This window comes from Citrus clementina, unplaced genomic scaffold (genome assembly GCF_000493195.1).
Source record: "Citrus clementina cultivar Clemenules unplaced genomic scaffold, Citrus_clementina_v1.0 scaffold_5, whole genome shotgun sequence".
NCBI classification, from domain to species: Eukaryota; Viridiplantae; Streptophyta; class Magnoliopsida; order Sapindales; family Rutaceae; genus Citrus; species Citrus x clementina.
In genome coordinates, this window is record NW_006262201.1 from 30,811,996 (window position 1) to 30,838,706 (window position 26,711).

The window sequence follows — 26,711 nt, forward strand, 5'->3', positions numbered from 1 at the left end:
TTTATAAGTTTTATATTATATTAATAAGTTTTTGTTTTATTTACCAATGATATATTAATTTACCACTCCTATGTTAATTTACTTATTTACCTTTCATTTACAAATCTTATATTCCATTTGCATCATTTATATTTTATTTTACACTGAATGTTGATCTACAAGTTTAATATTATATCTATAAGTTTTTGTTTTATTTACCAATAATACATCAATTTAGCACTCTTGTGTTGATTGACTTGTTTTGCCTTCTATTTATAAGTATTATGTTTTATTTACTTAATTTACGGTTTTTTTTACACTTAATATTGATTTACAAATATAATTTATGTTACGTCTATAAGTTTTTGTTTTGCTTACCAGTATTATACTAATTTATCATTCCTATATTAATTAGCTTGTTTTATCTTCCATTTATAAGTCTTATGTTTTATTTACTTAATTATGTTTTTTTACACTTAATATTGATTTACAAATTTTATATTACATTTATGAGTTTTTGTTTTGCTTACCAGTATTACACTAATTTACCATTCCTATATTAATTATTAATTAGCTTGTTTTATCTTTCATTTACAAGTTTTATGTTTTATTTACATAATTTATATTTTGTTTTGCATTTAATTTTGATTTAGAAGTTTTATGTTAAATTTATATGTCTTATATTTCATTCATATAATTTATATTAAATTACGGTATTAATGCGTGATTTTAGTTATAACATTATAGATTGATCCATACATAAATACAAATCAAAGGCATCCTGAGTTTTCAAACTCATTGCATCATGATATTTAATTATCCTATCAATTCATAACAAAATGGTCATTGTTTGCGTGAACGAAACTAACTCCACGTTTGATTTTTTTTGCTCCAGAAAAAAAAAAAGAAAATTAGTTGTTATAGAAAATTCTCATGTATGATTATCTCATTTAATTAAACACAAATAAGATGACTACAAATGAAGTTAGAGACGAAATGACACATCCTTTTCAGCCCATTCTACAAATTTGACAAGATTGACATCACTAACGTGAATGAAAATAACGCCGTATTTGAATTATATTTGCCCAATTAATGTGATGAATTATGTTGTCTAGGCAATTACTCATGCATAAAGCCATTTTATTATTATTATTATTATTATTATCATCATCAAAGCAATTGACTTTGTTGTGTTCATGTCTTTCTCTTGAATAATGGACAATAAAGTTACATGCATATCATACTGTCTTTTCAACATGAGCTCACAATTGCACGATCACGATGTATGGATGAAATTAATTTCTTCACCATTCATTATTGTGTATTTCGAAAGCACGTCTATTTTATGATAATTGCACTTTTTGCTTCTTCAAAATTAATTAATTACAGGTTAAAATAACATTATTGTATTTAGGCCCGTATTTGATGGGACAAAATTGAAAGGCTTGATTCTATTTTTTTTTTTTAAATCACATTTATTTAACATTTTGAAAACAAAAACTCTTTTGGATCCATCAAATTCAAAGCAAAGGATAAGATCTTTTCTTTTTCTTACAAATAAAATTGTTACTATAAGTTCAAATCAAGCTTACTACTGGCCATTGCCATTTAAAAGACCCGTTATGTTATGTATAGCGTCTCGAGTAACGATATATGTACTACAATGGGGATAAAAATGAGGACAAAATAAATAAAATAGTAATACGTGCACATAAAGAGAAAATTAAGAGTGTGTTTGGTAACGTTTTTAGTTTGTTATTTTTTGTTTTGTGAGAAGGAAAATCGATGAAACTTGTTTGGTGGACTCATTTTTTAGGAAAATGCTACATTTTATAAGAAATGAATCATTTCCATCCTTTAAAAGTTTGTGAAGGAAATTAGAAAACATTATATTGGCATTCTCAAATTTTTGTTCTCCGCCAGAAGTCTCCCAAATTTGACTTTATATTATCATTGCAATAAATTTCATAGGTCCTCCAATAAAGATGTCTTATTTACATTATTATAATATATGACAAGAATATGTAATATAATTACAAATTGATTTATATCTTAAATATTATTATGTTATAGATATAATTTATATACACAATAAAAAATACATTATTATTTTAAAAAAATAAAAAATAACTATTTTTGGAGGAACAGTTAAAAAGTAATATACAATACATATGGTTTTCTAACTAAATAAATTTTTTAATGACATAATATATTTTTATATTTATTATATTACATTATGATATTTTATAGATAGTTTTATATTTATCTAGTAAATTAAAATCTGACCATTTTGAAAAATGATACTTTATAACAATAACTCACAGAAAATATAATGCAACTAATAAGAAAAAAAATAAGTAATAAGTAATTCTTTACTCTCTCTCACTGTTCTAATTTTTTCAAACAAAAAATAAATATATTTTCACTGTTTTCATTTTCATATTTCAGATAAATAACCAAACATATATTTTTTTTCCAATCAAATAATTAATAGTGGATTCGCATCATTCATAAATCATAATAGTTTTTTGACTGTTAATAAAATAACCGAAGCAAATGTGTTTCATATTTCCTTTAGACCATTTCACTCAAGTGCAACAATACCACGCAATAATTCACTACTTTACGTGAAATTTATCCGCGACTCACCTTCAACGATCAGCACTTTGACCAACTTCAACTTGATTGCTTTTTTTTTTTTTTCAAAGCCAATTTTAGTTGGATGGTCCTTTTTTTTTTTTTTCTTTAATATCAACAGAATTAGATTGAATATTTTATTTTTGTTACTAAAAATCAAAATGGGATTACACACAACTTTAATGGCTTTTTTTTTTCATTTAAATTTAAAAAAAAAGTGGTTTTCTTAATAAGTTGTTATTGTAGAGGAATATTAATTACATTGTATAAATAAAAATGACAAGAATCAAAGGGATTTTGCTTTTGAGAACGGAGAAGGGAGAACTATCAAAAGGTGAATTCAAATGCCACGATGTGCTCGCAGGCTTCAGCAGAAGGAAAAGGTAAGGAACTGACAAGCACAACAACAACTGGTCCAACAAGCAACATCGAATGTATCTTCAACGTGGCCTTATTTTTTTACTTTTAGAAGAATGTTCTCCCGCACGAAGTTTCGCCCTTTACGGCGGGCGCAACTTCACGCAGAGTCGAGTTTTTATTGGGGGAGTGTACTACTCGTGAAGTCGCTCGCTGAACGTATCCTCAACTTTTAAATAGTTAAAATTTTACAATAATAATAATTGACTAATGCAAATTTGGCCTTACTTTTTCATGATCCCATAGAACTAAAATTATAAAGGTCACATCACTCATACTAAATTATCTTCCAATCACACAAAGGCACAAAATTTTTATACAAATTCACGTGTCATTTAATTAAAATTACGCGGGCTAGTTAATGACACCCTGGTTTATATATAATATTTGACAGTTTTATTGTCGCGTCTTTAAATAGATGTAAGGAGATTCAGTTTGTAAATCTCAAGTCAAATCACTAAATCTCCTATCTTCGAACTCAAATTACGAATAAAAAAAAAAAAAGGAAAGTAGAGAATTGAGAGTTCAAAAATAGATATTGTATTAATTTATGACAATAAAAATATTATTTTTCGTGTGAGTGTTAGTTAGTTTGACTAATAAAACCTTTTTAAGAATTAAGATGATTTATAAAGTCTACTGCTCATAAGAATTATATTTTTGTTAAGCCACTAATAAGGAAAAAAAGATTTTACCATCAATTTTTTGCCTCCTTATGTATTCAATATTGAAATTTTACAAGAGCTAAATTTTAATTAATTAGTTAGGCAATAAACAATGCAATTTAATTGAGATTAAAAAAAAAGGTAGCCTCAAAACAAGGTGGGCCCATTACGAGACTTCCATTTTTTAAGATGAAATTATTAGTTGTTTTAATGTATCAAATTCTCTTGTTCTATAGCAAAATAAAAATTAATAAACCACTTAGATCACTCCCAACTAGTAAATATATTATCTAAAAAATGATAAAAGCCATATAGAAAGAGTCAAAAAAATTCACTAAATTTTTTTTTTAAAGTGAACGCGGCGTCGTTTTGCCTGCGCTTATGACAGATGGATAAGGCCTTCATTTTTCCTTTTTTCATTTTTCATTTTTTTTTAATTTTCTCACATAATATAAGAGGAGGGTTTTGACTTTTCACACTTTCTCGTTTCAGTTTTTCAGTCTGTTGAGGATTGTAAATTTATTTTCTTCATTAATTAAAAAAAATTCCCAGTCTCTTCTCCATTTTCTTTTTTGAAACAAAATTCTTAGGGTTTACTTCAATCTCTCCTTCGATTGATTTCTTAAACTACTGGTGCGTTAATTTAATTTTTGTTTATTCGAACTGTTGTTATTAGTATTTCAATTGTCAATATTTTTCCGATCATTGAATAAGCTCTGTTTTGTAATGCTTTAATCTTGAACGAGCTGATTTCATATGCCCGCATTAGCTTTCTCGAATTACCTCATTTTCTCGCTTAATTTTAAGGTTTAGATTTGCATTTGTTCGATTAGATGATGATTTATAGTAATTCGAGATTGTCGTGATTGTAGTTTCATTCATTTTTACTGCCAACATTTTGTTTCGATAAAACGATTGTAAATTGTTACTAGTATGCATATTTCACTTGTCGTATTGTTAGAGTTTTTGTGAATATTTCGTGTATTCTTTGCATTTTGGTCTAGTTTTTGTATTTATTTTGTTACTTAAATCTATATTGGTCAATTCTTTGTGCAACTGATCACTGTCGCAAGGGTTAGGTATATGGATATATGTTTGTAAATGTAGTATGTGATCTTTGTTAAGTGAATGCTATTCCTGGCATAAAGGACAATTGAAGATTTTTCGTATTCTGGCGGTGGCTTAAAAGAATTGATATGGTGATAGCTTTTTCATTTTTTCCAGTTTTATTGTTGACATACTGTTTGTTCATATTTGTTTCAGGGGTTGTTGCAATGCACCGCGTGGGTAGTGCGGGTAACAATGCCAATTCTACTCGCCCCCGTAAAGAGAAGAGGTTGACATATGTGTTGAATAATTCTGATGACACCAAGGTGAAGTGAATTTGTGATTCTTTTAGCTTTTTATAGTATTTTTTTTTGTTTTCAAACTCTGAAGAGCATGAGGTCCTTTGTGGATTGTATGCTTTCCTAGATCTTGAATAATGTGCCTTTTCCATTTAAGCTAATTATATGTTTGGTTGATTGGTAGGATTGTAAATTGGTTGCCAAGCACTTAGTCGATTCAGTTGATACTTGTTTGCCTTTGCCTTTTCATATTGGAAAAATAACCGGAGTTTAAATACATTACTGTGGCAAATAAAACCTTTATCAAATCATTAAAGTATGACTTAGAAACGTCATACATGTGTATTATGGATACCTAAAATTATATTAGATAACTTTTTCTATAGCATTGGGCTTTTTTATTACGGAAACTGATGTATTTTTTATACTATTGATGACTTCATTAATGTTAGCAAAGTTGTAGTTCCTCATGTTGCTCTTTTTGGAATTCTTCTCTTGTAGCATTGTGCTGGCATAAATTGTTTGGCTGTATTGAAGTCATCTGTATCCAATGGGGTTGATTACCTGTTCACTGGCAGTCGTGATGGCACATTAAAGAGATGGTCACTGGCTGATGATGTTGGAAGTTGTTCTGCAACATTTGAGTCGCATGTTGACTGGGTACATTCTTTTTTTCATGTGGTTTTTTATTGTTCATCAAGTATGACTACCAACAGGCCTTAGCTAAGTTGGTATTTATAAAATTTTTGTCACATACTTAGTTTAAGATTGCATTGGAGCAAATTTGAGTTGAATCTTCATCCACTGGAATTTTTTTTAAAGTAATTATTTTGAATCTATTATTAAAAATTAACTCGCCCTCAAACACACACCTGCAAGAAAGAAAAGGAGTATTAGACATGAACACCAGAATTTTTATTTGTTAAATACACATCTAAGATTGAGGTAGAGAGCCTTCTAGATCTTCGTATGGAACTAGAATATGGAGCTATCTTCTATCATGGTATATTAATACGATACAATTGTCTATTTGAATGCATAAATATCTAGCTGCCCTTGCATATAAGGGGAATGTCTGTGGTTCTGCAGGTAAATGACGCTGTCCTTGTAGGTGATAATACTCTTGTTTCCTGCTCTTCAGACACCACCCTCAAGGTTTGTTAATTTGGTTTTGCCGATTTTCTAATATGTTTACTATGCGTTTCTTGTTGATTGATTTGGTTATTTCGTTTTTCTTTCTTTTCGGTTGATATACTCCAGACATGGAATTGCTCATCTGATGGAACTTGTATAAGGACTCTCCGTCAGCACTCTGACTATGTTACTTGTCTCGCTGCAGCAGAAAAAAATGTAATTTCTATGTCAAATCTTTCGTGGATCTTAGTAACTGCATTGATGAAAGGTTCCTTTCAGAGAAATCTTTCTATTTAAGTTTTATATTCAATTCGATGGCAAAAATTGCTTTTGGACATGTAGTTTCTGTACTATCATTACTATTTTCGTTTTCTGATCCTCTTTTAGTATCATGCATTTTAGAGCAATATTGTTGCATCTGGTGGTCTTGGTGCGGAGGTTTTCATATGGGATATAGAAGCTGCCCTTGCTCCTTCGAAATCAGGTGATGCCATGGAAGATGATTGTTCAACTGGTATCAATGGTTCTGGGAATTCGTTACCAGTAACAAGTCTACGGACCATTGGTTCAAGCAACAGCATTTCAGCACACACAAGTCAGTCTCAAGGATATGTCCCAATTGCTGCCAAAGGCCATAAGGAGTCTGTCTATGCATTGGCCATGAATGATAGTGGAAACCTTCTGGTTTCTGGTGGAACTGAGAAGGTATAATCCAATGTAAAGACCGTTGTTGCATTCCTTTTTTTCTGCTGCATAGGAAATTAAAGAAAGATGCACATATTTCCTTCTTTTGTTGTTCAACTCTTATTATTTTAGTGATTAGATGGTTTGAAAGGGTTTCTAATGGAGACTAATTTTGTGCATCCTGTCATGCTTCCTCTAGGTTGTACGTGTATGGGATCCAAGGACTGGTTCAAAAACTATTAAGCTTAGAGGGCATACAGATAATATTCGATCTCTGCTCCTAGATTCTACTGGAAGGTTAGTTGAATGGAGTCTGTAGTTATCTAATGTTATGAAAATATTTCTCAAATAGTTACTAGGGGGAGAAAGTGTGTGATGCAATTCAGTGCATGTCATAGCATGAGTGACAGATATGATAAGGTGATTGGGATGTGTGCAAAAAGTTATAAAGGCAACTCAATTCAAATGCCTTCTCTGAGGGTAAAAAACAAATTTGGGTTATACTGATAAAACGAAGGGTGGGGGTAAAGGATCTCAAAAAAACCATTTTTTTCATTTTAAATTGCAGGGGAATGCCGAGGTGGGATGCTTATAAATAAAGAAGATTTGGGGTCACTGTATGATTGGGTTCCATTTGTTTATTCCCTTAATTAATTTAGTTCATTTATTTATTTTTTTATCAATTTCTGCAGATATTGCTTATCAGGATCCTCCGACTCTATGATCAGGTATTCAGGCTATTTTTTAAATTCTTCTAAGAGTTGTCCCAACCATACAAATCGGAGATATGATCCGTAATTGGTTATTGATTCATTTTTATAGGTTATGGGATCTTGGTCAACAACGATGCATTCACTCCTATGCTGTCCACACTGATTCTGTTTGGGCACTTGCCAGCACTCCAACATTTAGTCACGTTTACAGTGGTGGGAGAGACCTTTCTGTGAGTACTCTTATCTTGTGTAGAAAATATTCTCTCACTTTGTCTACTATTTAGGTTCGGTGCTTAATTCTGTGTATGCCCTCAGTTATACTTGACAGACTTGGCGACTAGAGAAAGTCTATTGCTTTGCACAGGGGAACACCCAATTCTGCAATTGGCATTGCATGACGATAATATATGGGTAGCCACAACAGATTCTTCGGTTCATAGGTGGCCTGCTGAAGGACGCAATCCTCAAAAGGTCTTTCAGAGAGGTGGCTCATTCATAGCTGGAAATTTGTCTTTTTCGAGGGCAAGAGTTTCGTTGGAAGGATCTACGCCAGTAAGTAAAACTTTCATCCACTTATTTTCCAATAGTTTCTGTATTATGCAGTTATTTTGTTTAAGTTGTAGACATCCCTTATAGTTTTTGCCAGATCATTTGTGGATAATTGGATTATTGATATTTTTCTCAATGGTTGTTGCATTATCCATTTACAGCTCGTTTATAGCTGGCTTCATTTTCAGTTCTGATTCCCCTTGAGGAACCTTGTGGAAAGTATTAACTGCTTTTGATCTTCTGCATTATATTTCATAATATGCCTTCTTTTCATTGATTTGCACTCGACTTTTTTCTTTTTCTCATTTTTTTTTTTGGGCCCCCACTCTTTAACTGTAATCTCTTCTGACTGTCTTCAATTTTCCAATAAATGATGTCTCTCTTTCTTTTCCTTTTACTGTGATGCATGCCTTCAATAACTAACTATTTGGCATTTTTGCAGGTTCCCGTTTTCAAAGAACCAAACTTTACCATTCCTGGAATTCCGGGAATTGTGCAGCATGAAATCTTAAATAATAGAAGGCATGTTTTGACTAAGGTGAATATCATAGTTTCCTTTGTTCTGCTAGTTTTGCTGTTGAGTGCCTGTCTTTTGCTGTTGTGCTTTTGTAAACTTGTTAATCCTTTTTGATAGGACACTGCTGGTTCAGTGAAGCTATGGGAGATCACGCGAGGTGTTGTGGTTGAGGACTATGGAAAGGTTGCAAAGTTTCTTAATCCTTGTATTTCAGCAGAACTTTATGGTTTCTAGTGCATGGCTGATTTTGTGTTTGATTTCAATCTTACAGGCTTCATTTGAGGAGAAAAAAGAAGAACTATTTGAGATGGTATTGACCTGTTTGTTGTAGTGTCAAATTGTCAACAAATTTGGTGAACCTTACTGATCATTTCCTTGTGGCTCCAGGTAAGTATTCCTGCGTGGTTCACGGTGGACACTAGACTTGGAAGCTTGTCTGTTCATTTGGACACACCACAATGCTTCTCCGCTGAGATGTATTCAGCGGACCTTCAAATTGCTGGAAAGCCTGAGGACGATAAGGTAAAAGTACTTTTGGTCTTCATTCCCTTGAGTAATTCACATGTATCAATAAATGGACTTGTCTTGTTTTATTTTTCTTGGATTAGTTTGATTATTCTATATCTAGATCCCTAAACTGTTGTATCAGTGGGGTATATATATGATATGTGGAACTTATATATATTTGCTTCTGTTAATATTCTTTGGCAATTCTTTTAACTATCATGCAGAAGGTACATTAAAATACCAAAGACGTATTAAAATGTAGTGTTGACCTGCTGTTGGTGCTTTATCTTAAAGGGCTGAAGTCTCTTCCCCAAACACCCTCTCTCTCCCAACCCATTTATAGTGAATGCATTACACACACACACATATATAGATTGATCTTGATTCCGTGGGGGATAAAAAAATAGTTAGCCTTAAAATATTGGTATTTGTTTAGAAAATTTCACTGAGTTATTTATTGCATTTACTTGTGATCCACAGGTTAACTTAGCTCGTGAAACCCTCAAAGGTCTACTGGCTCATTGGTTAGCTAAGAGAAAGCTGAGACTTGGATCACAAGCTACTGTCAATGGGGATGTTTTATCAGCAAAGGATATCAGTGCTAGAAGTCTTACCCATTCAAGAGTTGAAGTAGATGGTAATGCTGAAAATGACTCAGTGGTGTATCCTCCATTTGAATTCTCAACAATTTCGCCACCATCCATAATTACGGAGGGTTCTCAAGGAAGCCCATGGAGAAAGAAAATTACAGACTTGGATGGAACTGAAGATGACAAGGACTTTCCTTGGTGGTGTCTTGACTGTGTCTTGAATAATCGTCTACCACCCAGAGAAAACACCAAGTAATTTGACTTATTGCCGTTTATATATCTAAATATAACCATCTTTTGTGGAAAGTTAAACATGACTGAATTGGACACAGTATATGCGTCCTTGTTCTCCCATGAGAGATATGTCATTGCGGCAGCTTTTCTTTTAGAAGAAATCATTAACTATTTTGACACATTTATAAGTTTGATAGAAGCAATCCAAAAGTGGCTGTTTTTTGGCTGTTTTTGTTTGGACTTCAACTTCTTCTCTTCCCTCTTGCATATTTTTTTTTGTTTTTTTTTTTTTGGGGGGGGGGGGGGGGGGAGTGTATTCTGCTATTTTCATGTTTTCCTTGTATCTGGCTATAATAAGTAGGAATTTTACACCTTACATATACTTTCATATTTGGTTTACAGGTGCAGCTTTTACCTGCATCCTTGTGAAGGTTCGGCTGTCCAGATCCTGACACAGGGGAAACTAAGTGCACCTCGGATATTGAGAATACACAAGGTGATTTGGTTTACAAGTGTTGTTGCTCGGCAATATGAAAACTTTTCATTTTGCTGAGTTAGGTTAACTAATTGCATTTGCTCTACTTTCATTAATATGATCTCTTAATTAATTACCTGGAAAGCTATGCTATTGACAATTGTTTATTCAAACTTCAAAATGAACTGCACTCCTATTGATAGATGAAAATATATGAGATTTTGGAGGTATCACATAGAAAATCATACACAATGACAGTCTTTGTAAACTAGACAGGATTATTGCCTCCGTTTGCTTTTTCGTAGGATGTAATAAAGGTTCTTGCTGCATGTAAAGTTAAAATTATTTACTATGCATTTTTTATTTTTAACATACTAGAGTTTAATATGGAGCCTAGATCCATTACAATATGCAGATTCATTCCTTTCTGTTGGCATTTTCACTTTCCTGATGGTGTCTGGTGTTGAAGATTTCTGCACTTTTGTTGATATCTCAACCTTTTTGACTGTCTTCTGGCCTGTGTATATAGCTTTATGCATGGAATGATACACATTTGAAGACTCCTTCACATTTGTGGATATCTCTACCCTTTTGACTGTCTTCTGGCCTCTACATGGCTTTAAGCATTGACTGACACATTCTTTCAGTAGACATGCCTTATACGTTGAAAATTTCTGTTGAATGATATTTTTGGATAAGGCTATGTAGTAATTGCCTTGTTCTACCGTCCCATTTTTTTCAAGAACTGACTGTCTTTGCTTTACTGTTATGTTTATGTAGGTTGTTAATTATGTCATAGAGAAGATGGTTTTTGATAAACCATCGGATAGTGTAAATCCTGATGGAACATTCGCTCCTCCCCTTGGCGGAGGTCCATTGCAGAGCTCTGCTGTTGGAGATGGATCTTTCCGTTCTGGATTGAAGTCATGGCAAAAGCTAAGGCCTTCTATAGAGATCTTGTGTAATAATCAGGCAAGTGAATCATCTCTCAGATGTTGATAAACCGATAATGCTAAGCTTTTACAGTTTAAAAATGTTTTAGTAGAGATAGTTGTGTGGTAAACAAGAAAAAGGCAGTGATCAATTAGTTTACTCATTTTAAGATTAACATGCTTGTTGTTGTCCAAATTTTTTATGTTTAGAACTTAGCAAATATAGTTTTAATTATATGCCAACATGCTTGATTTGCCTTGCTATCTGGTGTCCGTTATTGGTTTTTGTCTTTCCTAGTCAAGAGTAAACCCAATGTGCATATAGGTCTAGCTTTTTCCTTGATTGCTTGAATTTTAAAATCAAATGGGTTCCTGTTTACTGGAGTTTGCATTTGTCAACTAATATGAAAAATTGTTATTTAAATTGCAGCACATGTGAGAACTGTGACCATGAACATGCCTTCATCATTTTTCAACCTATAGTTTGGCTTTTGTTCGTATTGAGCAATCTGTTTCTGTAATTCCCAGGTCTTATCTCCAGATATGAGCTTGGCTACTGTGCGTGCTTATGTATGGAAGAAACCTGAGGACCTGGTTCTTAATTACAGAGTGGTCCAGGGCAAGTGACCCCAAATGGTTTCGGAAGAAGGTGAATGCTTTTTACTTTCTATGGCTTTCATGATTCTAAGTTACCATTTTAGTACTCAAATTTTGCTGCAATTTTGTACAAGTGAAAACACTTGGAAAAATGGACTCCTTTATCTCAAACAAAAGAAATGCAAGGTAATCCTTCCAATTTGTCTATGAATTCCATTTGACAAAAGTTCATTTGGAATTGCACAAAATGGCTATTTTTTCCCCCTTAGAGGAAAGCATAATTGTATGGAAAATTTACTAATTTTGACCATGCTGAGTTGGTTCTCTTCTGGTATTGTGTTTTGTGTATTTTTATGCCGGTTGTTGTTATCTACTGTTGCAGGCTAGACTCTGCGTGTGTGACGGAGATGTTGTGAAACAAAAAAAAAAGTATATCGATTCTTCTGGGTCGGCTTTCGTTGGGCCCTTGTACATTTGGAAAACCAATGGATTGCTGAACCTTGAGCATTCTCCGAACCTGCTGTGAAGATCCTTTCAACCATTTTCCCTGTTGGACAGGTTCTATGATAAAAAAATTTTGATCATTGTCTTGCTGAAATGTTGCCAGTTTTTGCTGCGGAGTGGGGATTATACTGTAAGTCTGCTTGTGGGAATAGAAGGGGATTGTGACAAAAGAAAATTTGCTAGTACTACTTTGAATACTTTTGGTGAAGACTACTGAATTACAGAGATAATGTTGAAAACTTGTAGAATTGTATTATGGAGCAAGATACCTGACCCTGCCATAATTAATTAATTATGGACATTTTTTTGCCTCTTGTCATTTTTCTTAAAAATTGTCTTCCTTTCCTTTTTTGGGTAAAAAATAATAGTGTAATACGATTCTCTTTTGTGTTAAATTAGTCACATAAGTTATATTTGGCTAGTCTTGTTTAAATGGTTTTGATTAGTGAGTAGGTTATATTTTTCCCAGATTGCTTGAATGATTGAACTAATAGGTGTTAGTTGGGAATTTTAACAGAAACCACGTGAAAAATAACTAAAAACTTGTGTTTTCGGTGGGAACACTTGTGTTTGCTTGAGAGAAAATATGGAGCGAGTTCACATGCCTCTCGACAAGATAATATTTATGGGTTTTTTTTTCCCCCACTTTTGAAAGGGATAATATTTATAAATTATGACGCGCATTTCTTGGAAAGCCTTTCGGGAATTTTCAACTTCAAAAAACTTGAAAGATGCTTTCCTGTGACACCAAGAATAATTTTTTCTGATGTAGCTTTTCAATTTTTGACTTTTGCATTGCGATGATATTGGTGGTTGCCACTCTAAGGTTCCATGAGTGATTGTCATCCAATCATAATTGATAGGCAATAGGCTTGTGATTAAGTGGTACTTATGCCTTAAATATGTGTGAGTGGACATGAGCTTCGATTTTCATGGGGCTTATTCCCCTTGAATACGGGTAAATATTTTTTAATATTTGGTGTTGGTTGATTTTCAGATTAGTGCTTGACATATTTCTTCACTGTACTATAAGTGCAAGCATCTACATTCCCAGTAGATTTTGTTGTAATATATCTGTAATAATTTTAAATGTATACAATTCAAAAGCCTTCCCATTAGAGCATGATATTTGGCCAGCTTTTACACCACAGCAACTACAGCTTAAAATCTACAACACTTCACTTTCAAACACACCCTAAATTAGATGGAAACGAATCCGCACGCTCCGTATTTTGGTTGCAAAGTGTCTTCTGCTTTCTTCTTCTTTAATGTAAGGTGACACATGGTGCCACGTGGAAGTGTATGCATCGTTTGAGGCAAGAGGACAATAAAACCATTGCTTTCTCAATGCTGGAATCTCCAACTCCTCGTTGAATGTAGAGTGGAAGAAATTTGGCCAACGGTTGCAGTCTTTTGCTGGCTGCTATGCGTGTAACCGCTTCAGTCCATTCACATTTTCTTATCTCATTTTATTTTTTCGTTTTTTTATTTTTTAAGAAAAGAGGGTAGAAAAAGTTTAAATTGATTTTTTTTTAATCTCTAATTTCTTTAAGATTTGAACTCGGATGACCGAATAAATAAAACAATTTAAATATCACTCCATGAGTCTCATCACTATTTCGCTGGTATCATGTTAGATAGTAACATTTTAGTGGAGTATTATCAAATACCCGCCTAATATTTTATGACGCATATTACTTTATCATCAAGATTATTTGACAACTACATTTTACCACTTGTTGTTTTAGTAGTTATTATTTTTGCCACCAAATGGTTAACAGCAACAGAATGTCTAACATAGCATTTGTTAAAATACCAGTTTACCCCTTAACCTACTTAAGTGTATAGAAATATGATTTTGTCCTATAAAATAAAAAATTCCCAAAAATAAAGGATTGGAAAATCAAATATTTTTAATGTTAAAAATATTTGAAAATAAATGGCTATATTAAGTTTTAATATCTATATTTATATCAATTTATAAATACAAATCAACTTTAATCATTAATTTAATAAAAACAAACAATTATTTAAAAAAATTATTTAATTATATTTTCTTGTTCTTTTCCCATTTGCATTAAGTTATTTAAATCAATTTAATAAGTATATATCTAGGGGTGGGCAAAAAAACCGTAGTCTTAAAAAAACCGAACCGAACCGACGGTTTTTTCTAATTCGGTACGGTTTTTTTTTGTACAAAAAACCGAACGGTACAATTTATAAAAAAACCGAAATGTCGGTTCGGTATTCGGTTCATTTAACTGAACCGAAAAACCGAACAGAAAAACCGAATTATTTTTAAATTTTATTAAATTAAATATGTGTTAATTTTTAACTGATTGTGTAAGATAGCTAACATAACCTTGCATACACACAATCAGAGTATATATATATGTTAGTGTTACAATTTCGTAAATTTTTATTTCCCAAAATAAACCCTAAAATCAAATATAAAAAAATTTCGTAAATTTCGTAAATTTCAATTTCTTGAAGAATTTTTTAGGCTAATGCAATCTTAAAAACAACAGCAAGTAGTTGAGGAGTAAATGATAGTTGATTGATGTTGCTTACCAGTAAGTTTTCTTTATTTTTTTTTAAACTAGCATCTTATTATATAGATTTTTTATTTAATTATTTATTAATAGTTAGAAAGATATTATTGATAAAATGTGTTTTGAATACTTTGTATTTATTGTTAATATTTGTAATGAAATTAGGATGAACTTGTTGAAAAAAATTATTACATTTATGAAGCCCAATGGGCTAAAAATTTGAAAATTCAAAATAGGCCAAGAACCGAAAAAACCGAACCGAACCGAACCGAACCGAAAAGAACCGTTTGAATTCGGTTCTTTTTTAGTTCGGTTCTTATTCGGTTCTTTTTATAAAATAACCGATTTAAATCGGTTCTACTTAATTTCGAACCGAACCGAACCGAACCGAACCGTGCCCACCCCTATATATATCAATTACAATATTTAATTTAATAATCATAAATAATTGTATTATTTTATTTAAAAAATATCAATTTGCCACTTTGCTTATTAGGAAATTATCAAATTATTTCATGCATTTTTTGTTTTGTATCAAATCATTACTAATGCTTAAAGTTTTCAACGGAAAAAGACTGTGAACTCCTAAAGTTTAGAAAAATGGACATAAAGTCCCTTAATATTAAAAAGAAAAACATATAACCCCCATTATTGTTAGTAAATTCAATTTGTTTTAATAATAAATTTATTTTAATTTATAATTACTTTTATGTCCCTATAATAAATAAATCAATATATTGACCTAACAAATGTCGATGATGTTGAAATGAATAACTTTTCATTAAAATTTAAAATTGAGATATATTTATCTTTTGCCCAAGTTATCCACTCTAAATTATCAATATACCCTTCCCAATAAAAAATGATAAGTAATAGATAAAATTAAAATTCACTCTAAAAATAATGAATAATTTGGGCAAAAGGTAATTACATCTTACTTTTAAGTTTTAAATAAAAAGTTATTGATTTCATTATACACATGACATGTTTTAAGTAAATATATTAATTAATTTATTATAGGGACATAATAGTAATTATAAATTTAAAATAAAATTACTATTAAAATGAACATAATTTATTAATAAAAGGGGTTATGTGTCTTTTTTGAAAAATGAAGGGATTTTAAGTCTTTTTTTCCAAACGTTAGGGAGTTTATTATTCTTTAATCATTTTTCAAATTGAAGTAACGTAATTTTTTTAACGAAGTTAACGATTTAGTGGTAAAATGATAATAATAAAATGTGATAAAATATAATTATAAAAAAATATTAAACGTTAAGGAGTTCGAGGTTTGAGAATGCAGCTGCGATTAAAATTGCCATCCTAATAGTCATAGCTGACTTGAATCTGAATTAACCTGGAGGCCAATCTAATATTTGAATACCAGATAATTAAAAAAAAAAAATCTGGGTGGTTGAATATTATCATGGATATTTAATATTAGGATCCCTCTAAGTTACATGCATGTACCTTACAATCCTCTCACATAAATAGTATCCATACACTATTCATGTGAGAGGAATGTAAGGTACATGCATGTAACTTAGCATTACCCTTAATATTATCCTTATTTTAGCAGACGACATTACTTATTATGCGGTGGAGGGTAAGAGGCAGCTAGAACTTCGTACTTCTGTAGCTTCATTTTCTTGACATATCATGAATAATAAGAACGTTAATCATGATTAATTTTTTCTGGTTTTTGCGGTCCAAATAGGATATCCATGCAAATATGAAATGTGGATGGATGTACTGTTAAAGAAGGAACAGTAACAATGGCAGACAGACCCACTTTTCCGGTACCCACCAAACTGCCAAAGACAAAGTGCAACTGTTAAAAGGCTGCGCATTTAAGCAACATCCCTTCGTATGTGTAGGAGTGGCCTTCCCTTAACCAAATACAAGCATGAGGCTTATGAGTAATTAGACAAGAACTTGAATTAAATCTACTAGCTGTTAAGTAACTGATTTGAGCTTCCCTCTTTTTGCCTGTTTCTTAACTTTATTTTGCCTTTTTCACTTCTATTAAACTATTGGCTTGTAATATTCCTTACCCGTGAATATGTTTTACTTCCTCATTCATTTTTGCTTCATATGAGTTCGTCACTCTTTACTATATAAGATAGGAATCCTTTAAGTTCATGCTCGAGAGATACTAAAATCCATTTTGCTTTCTGGGTTTGCTTCAAATGGAGATACTGGGATTGTATTCCTATTAGTGTGTTTATTGTTTATTCCCTTCGAGGTTTGCTTTAAATTTTCATTTTTGAAGGGTTTTTGTTTGATGTACTTTTGTAGAAGCATAAAGGGTGTGAGTGTTTCAGTTAAGAGTATTTTGTGGAACTTTCAGTTAAGTTTAGTTATAGCAGTTCAGCCGGTGAATTCTGGGAAAATTTTAATTTTTATTCCATTGCTATTCAAAACCATGGCATCGGTTATAAATTTTCCGGTATCTCCTAGTTTTGTGATAAATTCACAGTATAAAACTTCTTTTAGAGCAAGAGCTCAGAGTGTGGGTGGTGGTGATTCAACAGTGCTGTCTTCTGGTTCGATTGCAGTGAATGGGGATCCTGTAAGCAGAGAGAAGGAGAAAAATGGAGCCTTGATTGATGTAGGAAATGGGACATTAAAGCCTAGAGTTGAGAAGAAAAAGTTGGTTAAAAATGTTATCTCGGAAGAACTGGAAGTGCTCTGGGATGATGGATACGGGACTGACAGCGTCAAGGATTATCTTGATGCAGCTAAAGAGATAATTAAGCCCGATGGAGGGCCACCCCGGTGGTTTTGCCCGGTTGACTGTGGCTGTCCTTTGAAGGGTTCTCCAACTCTTCTGTTTTTGCCTGGTAATTGTCTCTCTCATCAAGTTGATAAGCTGATGGTAGTTAAAATTTTGCTCTGTTCTTTTTTTATGAAGAGACATGTAAATAGCAAGAGTCCAGTCTCTGACAAGTTATTTTGTTCCTTAAAGTTCAGTTTAATATCTTGTGAGTTGGAACTCTGAAAGTATTGCCGTTCCGTCTTGCTACAGTAGGAATTTGCAAGGTCTATATATATATATATATTTATTTATTTATTTATATATCTTGATGCATGCAGGGATTGATGGACTTGGATTAGGCCTCATTTTGCACCACAAACCTCTTGGGAAGTAAGTGTTTATGCTAGAATATTTTTCTAAAATTTGGACATGTCATAGTGCCTGAAAGTCACTATTAGTTATATTTTTTTTTCTAATTACTGTTCAATTAAAGCAATAATATTTGATTAAGAATTTTTTGGTGCACGCAGAGCATTTGAAGTTAGGTGCCTTCATATTCCTGTTTATGATCGAACCCCATTTGAAGGTTTCATCCTCTGGATTCATTTTGAACTTTCATCTTTTTTTTTTTAAAATTTATCACTAATTTATGTTTTTTAATTTTTGTAAGGACTGGTAAAATTTGTTGAAGAAACTGTGAGACGTGAGCATGCCTCATCTCCAGAGAAACCAATTTATTTGGTGGGGGATTCCTTTGGAGGATGCCTAGCACTTGCTGTTGCTGCTCGTAATCCGACCATTGACCTAATCTTGATACTATCCAATCCGGGTTAGTTTTCAGATTTTTAGTTTTACTATTTTCCTCAAGCAAGTGCTTGATACTATCAAGTAGACTGATATTCTTATCCTTTAAATTTAGCTACATCGTTTGGCAGATCACAGCTGCAACCCTTGTTCCCTATCTTGAAGGCTATACCTGATGAATTACATGGCGCAGTCCCTTACCTTCTTAGCTATGTTATGGGTAATTTCTGCTGCTTCAAAGTCGACTGCAATTGAATAACCTTTTGGGTTTCTGATAAAAGTTTGCATGTCACTTGCAACTTTTCTGCTATTGCTATGTTTATTTATTTATTTTCTTTTGAATGACATCAGGAGATCCAATAAAGATGGCAATGGTTAATATTGAGAACAGGCTTCCTCCTAGAATAAAACTCGAACAATTGTCTAACAACCTCCCTGCTTTGCTGCCTCGACTTTCTGTAAGAATTGATTGCTCTTGTGCTTGTAGTTTATAGTGCTTCTATTTTGGAAAAAAATTCTGAATAATTTATTGGTTGCATAGATACTTCATAATGATTTGCTAATTCTGGGCCGATATCTTTGCTGGCAGCTATATTTTCACATAAATTTCTAATGTTACCTTCTTTTGGTCAGGTTATGTCTGATATTATCCCCAAGGACACTCTTCTTTGGAAGTTGAAGTTGCTTAAATCAGCTTCTGCTTATGCTAATTCCCGCCTCCATGCTGTTAAAGCTGAAGTATTAGTGCTTGCCAGGTCCTTATTCTCTCAAGCGTTACAGTGTTTTTTCATATAATTTACCATGCATAAATATGAATTGGTTGCTTTTGGTTTTGTCACAATTGTTTTATATCCTTCCCAAAAAAGACTTATATGAAGGGTCTTAGTGTTGGAACGCAATCTCTTCAAGTTCATGAATTTACCAATTGTTGTTTTATTCTTGAAGTATACTGCTAGTCTGTTATGTAGATAGTTTTCCCTCTCTCTCTCTCTCTCTCTCTCTCTCTATAATGGGCATAAATTAGATAGTAACTTTGAGCCTTAATCATATGCCAGAAATTTGGAGTAATCAAGTATTATCTCATGTTTGCATCTTATCTTTCTTGTCAGCTAATTTACCGTTCCATGCTTTCAATGCTTATTAAGGTGAAAGAATGAAGACAAAAAAATCTTCGTGGGTTGTAAGATTGATTTTTTTTTTTTTAATAATTCCAGTGGCAAGGATAACATGCTTCCTAGTGAGGATGAAGCAAAACGCCTCAATAATTCATTGCAGAATTGCATAGTTCGCAACTTCAAGGACAATGGCCATACCCTTCTACTGGTAATTTATATGAAGTGACTGTGTGTATGTATAATATTACTTACTTAATGCTGCCATGCCTAAGCTTTCATCATAAATGTGTTCAGAGAAGTGAAATTTTTGGTCACAGAAAATTATCGTCATTTGTGTTCACTCATAATTATGTTCCCAAGTTATTAACTGAGCAGTGCATAAAATAGTAACCGATGATTATTGTTAAACTATCTATAATGCCTATTGGCTTATATTTGTCTGTAAAAAATAGTCAACTATACCTGTTTTAGTAATGTAATTGGTTTTCATACCTGATGTTTGATACAAACAATTTATAGAAGCCTTTGAGTTTTCTGTTTGTTTAGTAAAATATGATTTTTGTTATCCTTTCATTCTTTAAACCCTCTCACGTAAACAAAAATTTCTGGACCAATCTCTATGTTAGTTGATGCAATGTTTCAAATTTAGAGAAACTTCTTAAAAATGTTTCTCGGTTTAGATTTTGAGGCATTGATATCTCTCTTGAATGTAAGAATGTCAAAATAAAATAATCTAGGACATTATATCTCTATTTGACTGCTCTGAATGCCATGCCACAATGAATTAAGTTCAATTAACAACCAACTTTAATGAAGAAAGTCAAAGTTTCAAATGTACTGCACTCTTCTTCTTTATCAAGATTTAACCAAAAGAAGAACATCCTGCTGATATAGCCTTGTCCTTAAAAGTTTGGGGTCCTTCCTCATTGATGTGACACACACAGGCCACACAATCCAAACGGTCATGTTTATAGCCGTGATTGTGAATCTATATTCTATAGTCACATCCATGCACCGTAAATTTGTTTTTCAGTCCTATCAAAGTCTGTTCCCTTACTAATTTTATGCTGTGGGGATAAAGGCATACCTGACAGCTTTCTTGTTGGTACAGGAAGAAGGCATTAGTTTGCTTACTATCATTAAAGGTACTTGCAAATACCGTCGCTCAAGGAAGTTAGATTCTGTTGCAGATTTTCTGCCTCCTAGTAGGCAAGAATTCAAATATGCATTTGATCAAGTAGTTGGGTAATCAACAAAACAATTCCATGCACACTTATTTATTTTAATTTTTGGTGAATATTTCCATGGATTCATTTTTGATTCCTTTCAACCTTATCCATGATTAAGATTGTTCTTAGGACGGGACCGCAGTCACCTGATCCTGCTATAGACTGACCATTTGAAAACATTATGATTATGCATGCTTAGAGATATTTAATCTGAAAGATAAGAATTTTAGTTTTATTGTCTGTGTTTTTTAATCATTTGATATTCTCAGAGAACTTGTCAAACCTTGTTCTGAATTTATGCTAGACTCTTTGCTCACCTTTCTTCTGTCTTCCTTTTTGGACAAAAGGTAAACCTATTGATATTTTTGACAAAGTTTGGCTGCTGCAAGAAAACTAAAGTTCATCTCTTTTGATTTTTCACCTTATCAGTGAGAAAGTTGTATTGTAGAATCATAAAAATTTTAGCATATGTGATTAACATATTCATCTGTTTCCTCTAATCGCTTCGCTCAATCTGATCCTAAATGAGCTGTATTAAATTTATGTGAACCAACTAAGTTTTATAGACACTAAATAAACTTGTATGGCTTTGACTTGTTATCTCATGTTAACTGTAAACAATCAGTAGCAAGGATAATAATCTTCTGCGGCTGTTGTAAAGAATGTTCATTTCTATCCAGATTAAGGTTGACTATTGAGCACTTTGGTCTGAAACCTAGTTAGGTAGTACCTCGCATCTCCTATTCATGACTGAGGGTTTGGTTGTATACCCACTCAAACCATCCTGTTTGAGTTGCAACTTTTTGCACAGCTTTCTGTACTTAGGCTGAAGCTGATATTGTATCACATAAATTGCAGATTGCTTCGTGTTGCTTCTAGTTCAGTCATGCTATCAACTTTGGAAGACGGAAAAATTGTCAAAGGCCTTGCTGGGGTTCCAAATGAAGGTCCCGTCTTATTAGTTGGTTACCACATGCTACTGGGATTTGAACTTTATTCACTTGTTGAAGAATTCTTGAGAGAGAAGAATATAATGGTTCATGGTATAGCCCATCCAGAGATATTTTTGGGGAGGCTTGAGAATTCATCCAATGAATTTGGTATGACCGATTGGTTAAAAGTAATGGGTGCTGTACCTGTCGCAGCAAGAAACCTTTTCAAATTGTTGTCAACAAAATCACATGTTCTTCTTTATCCTGGTGGTGCACGTGAGGCTCTCCACTACAAGGTATGTTGAGTTCCTTGCTGTCTTTTTTAACTCAATGTCTTGGTAGACATAGACCTCACATATTTTCCAGTATCTGCTCGGTTTTATTGAGAAAATGGAAGCACACATGTGTGAAGAAGTTTTATATGTCACTTTAGATTATAAGTCGGCCCAAACACTGGTTTCCATATTCTGACGTTCATTATTGCCTGACCAGCGATACAGTTTCTTTTCATCGTCTTTCAAATTAACCATAAAATGCCCAAAACACTCAAGTCCTTGGGAATTATATTTGTTGGATTATATTTCTGATAACCTGGGCAGTATCAGAATTATTCATTCATTCTGTCAGGTTTTCATCTCTTATAACATTAGTTGTTTGAGCTCAAAATGATTAAAATGTCAGAATTCATCCTGCTAACTTATATGTTCTTTGTTCAATTTCTTCTCTTTAATATGTTTGCAGATTGTTTCAGTTGTTTCACAAAGTCCATCTCTGTGCTTTACTGATACTTGACCCAACAATTTAATTTGATAATGTTTCTGCAATTTTTCAGGGTGAGGAATACAAACTGTTTTGGCCCGAACAGCAGGAATTTGTGAGGATGGCAGCACGGTTTGGGGCCACAATTGTACCCTTTGGGGCCGTAGGAGAAGACGATATAGCAGACGTAAGCCTTTGCATCTTATTGCTAACATTTTTCAAATTTTTACTGAAGAGTCTCCCTTTGACATTGGAAATTGGTCTTCACTGGCATCCAGCCTTCCTTGTTCATTAGATTCTATGATAAGTAGTAGTTATAGAATTTGTGATATAGGAACTGTATCCTAATTGAACAAGTAATATTTCAGAGCAATGATTAATATATGAAACCTTGAATTTTCTAGGTAGAATCTGAATGATTTAAGATGTCTTGATACTTAATTGCTAATTCTGTTTCCTTTTTCCTCTCCTGAACCATAAACAACTAACGATATCTTATTTTTACCTGGATTGGAAATTAATAACTTGCTCGGTTACCATCTTTGTAGCAGTTGGTTCTTGATTACAAAGACCTAATGAGTATCCCCGTGATTAATGACTATGTCAGGGAATTGGCTCGTGACACTGTAAACATAAGGTAATTACCTTCCTTTGATCATATTTTCCTTTTACCTACTGTAGTATTGGAAAATTTGTCTTGTATAGCATTTTTTTTTTAAAAAAAAACCTTCTTTTCCATTAGTGGTTAAGAATACTAAATCAAAGCAAGGCCACAGAAGAAGTGCAAAACAAAATTGTAAGCAATGTATCAGCTGCAAAATACAATGTGAAGATATGATTACATGTACTGATCATAAAGAATATCCTCTGGTTCTAGGGATGAAACTAGAGGGGAGGTTGCAAACCAAGCACTCTTTTTTCCAGGACTTTTGCCAAAGGTTCCTGGCAGATTTTATTATCTGTTTGGGAAACCCATTCAGACAAAGGGAAGAGAAGTTTCTCTGAAGGACAAGGAAAATGCAAACGAATTATACTTGCACATAAAATCTCAAGTAGAACGCTGTCTTGACTACTTGTTGAAGAAGCGAGAGGAGGATCCTTACAGGAATATTATTGATAGAACAGCGTATCGTGCGGTTTATGGTGATGAAGTTCCAACATTTAAGCTAGATTGATGCAACAGGTATATTATTCCAGGTAACAATGTCAAGCCACCATTATTTACCGAGGTATATTCTTCCAGACAACAATGTGAAACCATCATTCTTTACCAGAAGGTTGATTATGTGTAATACCATTTAAAAATGTAACAAATACATGGTGCTCCCAGTAATGTCACATGTTCATTCTTTATTGGAACATAAATTTTGTAAAATACCGTGCAAGCAAGAAAGCCATTGTTCTTCTTTAAGTTCTATTCATTCTAATGTTGCAATTAAGGTCTAATATTTTTTATTACCTACCTTTAAGGAAATACTTATTTTCCCATCTATCTGACATATGTCATTTTGTGGAGTTGAACTCCCTACGGATGACAATGGATGTAACAACACGTTGCTACTCAAACTTTAGCTGTTCGGAGAGTCTGTAATTAACCTTACTGAGAAAAGCAGATCACTGGGTTTGGTAGTACTTCAGGAAACCAGCAAGACAAACAATAAAGCCGTTGAGGGTTTCAATTTCGTGCACCCCAAGTTCCCTGCCAACTCGATCTTCCCAAGACTGGGAATTATACATGGAATAATAGAAAGAAATTTATCATCTGCCAGGTGCATCTGGATTCGAGGAGGATGAAGTATAAATTTATTAGTGGAAACCAGCACTGAATAATTACATTATGAAAGTGGGCTAACAATGCAGGCCAATGAGCAGGCAATGCCACTGAAATATATGATTCTGAAGAGTTTTTGATGACACAGCAGCAGAAACTACTGTGAGTTTTAGAGGTGCAAAGTGCTTTTATGGAAAAGAAAACTCAAGTTAAAATGATTAGCGTATTTTCTAGTGTCACTTTATCTGCTTTTGGTGCATTGACCTTTTTGCGTGAAGTATTTTGGGGTCTGAACATGAACTATTGTGTGTGTGCCAGAAAAGAACATGAAATGTTTTAGATAAGAGAAATTTCGAGAAAAATAAGTCAGTTGGAGTACACTTTAGAGATGCAAAGTGCCTTTTAGATTGGAAAATTACTTTTTACAGAAGCACTTGATTCGTGTTTTTCTTAATGGTGCTCATATTTGCTTTTGTGAAAAGAAAGCTTGTACTCAAAAAGTTTGCTCCGCATAATTACTGCTGCAAACACCCTTATTCTTTTCACATTTACAAAAAAGGACTACATTACTGTGAACAATAATGCATTCCGGCTTGTAGACCTAACTGCAATCAAGGAAGAATATCTGGGTTTTAGTATAGATGGACTTTAGTTTAGGGGTCACTCTGTAGATATTTGCTGATGTGGCAAAAGTCGTTAAGACCTGGTGCGGGGTGATTTTCTCTCTTGTTGCTTGATGAAATTGGATGACTCTTGTTCCTTTGGAATCAGTGTAATCTCATCTGTAATTATTGATCTGCTTCGTGTCAGATTGATCAATAAAAGTGAGCTAATTTTTCCTTCTATAATGAAGCTTGGTGCTGGTTTTATTTTTGTTCTTGGTTCTAGTTTTGTTCTGATTTTGTTCTTGACCTTACATCTTGGCCGAGATTCATTTTTCAGTGTGTTTTGCTATTCGATTTGTTCATACTCTGAATCTTTACAATTACACTGCATGCAAAACAGTGTAAAGGGGATACAGGGGATAGGTAATGGAGGTTACAGCCCATGAAGAATATGATTCTTTAAACTTTTTTTTTTTTTTTTTAGTGATAAAAATTGAAAAAGAATCTTTATAGGGGGAAAGAATAAGAATATAATGCTAACTGAATCTGGGAAGAAGAATATAATGCTTGGCTGTCTTGATGTGGGCACAAAGACAATCGTTGAAATTCTGGCATGATGGCGTTTTTATGCTTCCACTAGCTGTAATTCCCAGTGCCAATCCATTGAAGATTATGTTTCAATGACAATTACACAAAGGGATGTTTGTAGTCCTTACAGTGAAAGAAAAATTATTGGCGTGAAGTGAATTAGTGAATGGAAGTCACGATCCTTGGAGCGAACCAGAATATGATTCATTCTGTTAACTTTCCGGAAATGAAAGGGAATCCCCACGCGCATTAGGAAAAGGTAGAATATGACTTGGAGAAGCTATGCCTTTGAATCTTACATCATTTCATTTAAGCAAGATAGAACCTAACTTTTGTTCTATATAATGTGAAGTTTTAGCATCTCTGAAAGGTGAGAAAGAAGTGCTTTAGTTCTCCACATAGAGAGAAATAAGTTCCCAAACTCTAGGCTAAGCAATGGCTAGTTATGGCTACCCCTCTAAAGCCTACCCTGCTTACAATGATTTAACACCATGGGTAAATTATGGGGACAAAATCAGATATGCCCCCGATCATGTTTGCAAGCCAGTCGTTGTTGATGCTGATGGGAGGAAACATCCGGTCGTTTCTTACACTCCCAGCAATAGCGCAGAAACCCGTGTTATAGAAACTCAAACCATTGTGATGCAGGAGGTCCGTTCACCTGTTGTCAATGGCAACACTGGTTATGGACATGTTAAAGATACACCTTTTGTCAATGGATACAAACATAGTTCTCCCGAGCATGGGCATGGCAATCCTGGTTATGGACATGTTGATGATAAGTGGTATAGGTCTTCAAATCCAGATCCTGGCCGGGATAAGTGGTATAGGTCTTCAAGTCCAGATGATGGCCGCGATAAGTGGAATAGGTCTTCAAGTCCAGATGATGGCCGCGATAAGTGGCAGAGGTCTTCAAGTCCAGATCATCATGGCCGCCCTCATAAGGTTAAGGAGTTTCTCACCAAGGTGCAAACTGAAGCTAGTTTACCGAAGAGGTTTGGTCTTTTGAGTCCTTCAGTTTGGCGCCGGTCTCCTGATTCCACAGGCCATCATGGGCATGGGCCTGGGAATGGCAATACCGGCTATGGTGATTACAGTGACAAGAGCAGCAAGGA

General features: G+C 33.5%; 2 protein-coding genes across 6 annotated transcripts; both read left to right on the forward strand.

Moving 5' to 3' along the window:
• The first annotated feature begins 4,198 nt into the window (after positions 1-4,198).
• LOC18042891 (WD repeat-containing protein 48) lies at positions 4,199-12,794 on the forward strand. Of its 4 annotated transcripts, XR_002905491.1 has the most exons (20): positions 4,199-4,334; positions 4,965-5,074; positions 5,549-5,707; positions 6,137-6,202; positions 6,308-6,397; positions 6,584-6,886; positions 7,065-7,162; positions 7,558-7,593; positions 7,688-7,808; positions 7,894-8,130; positions 8,570-8,665; positions 8,762-8,827; positions 8,916-8,954; positions 9,032-9,166; positions 9,632-9,993; positions 10,378-10,471; positions 11,231-11,422; positions 11,911-12,031; positions 12,114-12,165; positions 12,362-12,794. XR_002905491.1 is itself a non-coding variant. In XM_006433027.2 (19 exons), exons 2-18 carry the CDS (start codon positions 4,976-4,978, stop codon positions 12,007-12,009), a joined length of 2,292 nt encoding a protein of 763 aa, XP_006433090.1. In that variant the 5' UTR covers positions 4,199-4,334; positions 4,965-4,975; the 3' UTR covers positions 12,010-12,031; positions 12,362-12,397. The 4 variants fall into 4 exon arrangements, 3 of the variants coding, with proteins under 3 accessions (XP_006433090.1, XP_024040319.1, XP_024040320.1); XM_006433027.2 differs by lacking the exon at positions 12,114-12,165 and having other exon boundaries at positions 12,362-12,397; XM_024184551.1 differs by lacking the exon at positions 12,362-12,794 and having other exon boundaries at positions 12,114-12,355.
• A 3,872-nt stretch (positions 12,795-16,666) lies between these two features.
• LOC18042140 (acyltransferase-like protein At1g54570, chloroplastic) lies at positions 16,667-24,046 on the forward strand. Of its 2 annotated transcripts, none has more exons than XM_006433029.2 (13): positions 16,667-17,878; positions 18,132-18,183; positions 18,324-18,379; positions 18,464-18,622; positions 18,713-18,817; positions 18,949-19,055; positions 19,231-19,352; positions 19,812-19,920; positions 20,824-20,957; positions 21,800-22,169; positions 22,706-22,819; positions 23,184-23,269; positions 23,510-24,046. In XM_006433029.2, exons 1-13 carry the CDS (start codon positions 17,320-17,322, stop codon positions 23,805-23,807), a joined length of 2,271 nt encoding a protein of 756 aa, XP_006433092.1. In that variant the 5' UTR covers positions 16,667-17,319; the 3' UTR covers positions 23,808-24,046. The 2 variants fall into 2 exon arrangements, with proteins under 2 accessions (XP_006433092.1, XP_024040321.1); XM_024184553.1 differs by lacking the exon at positions 23,510-24,046 and adding an exon at positions 23,375-23,485 and having other exon boundaries at positions 16,669-17,878.
• Positions 24,047-26,711: the final 2,665 nt, after the last annotated feature.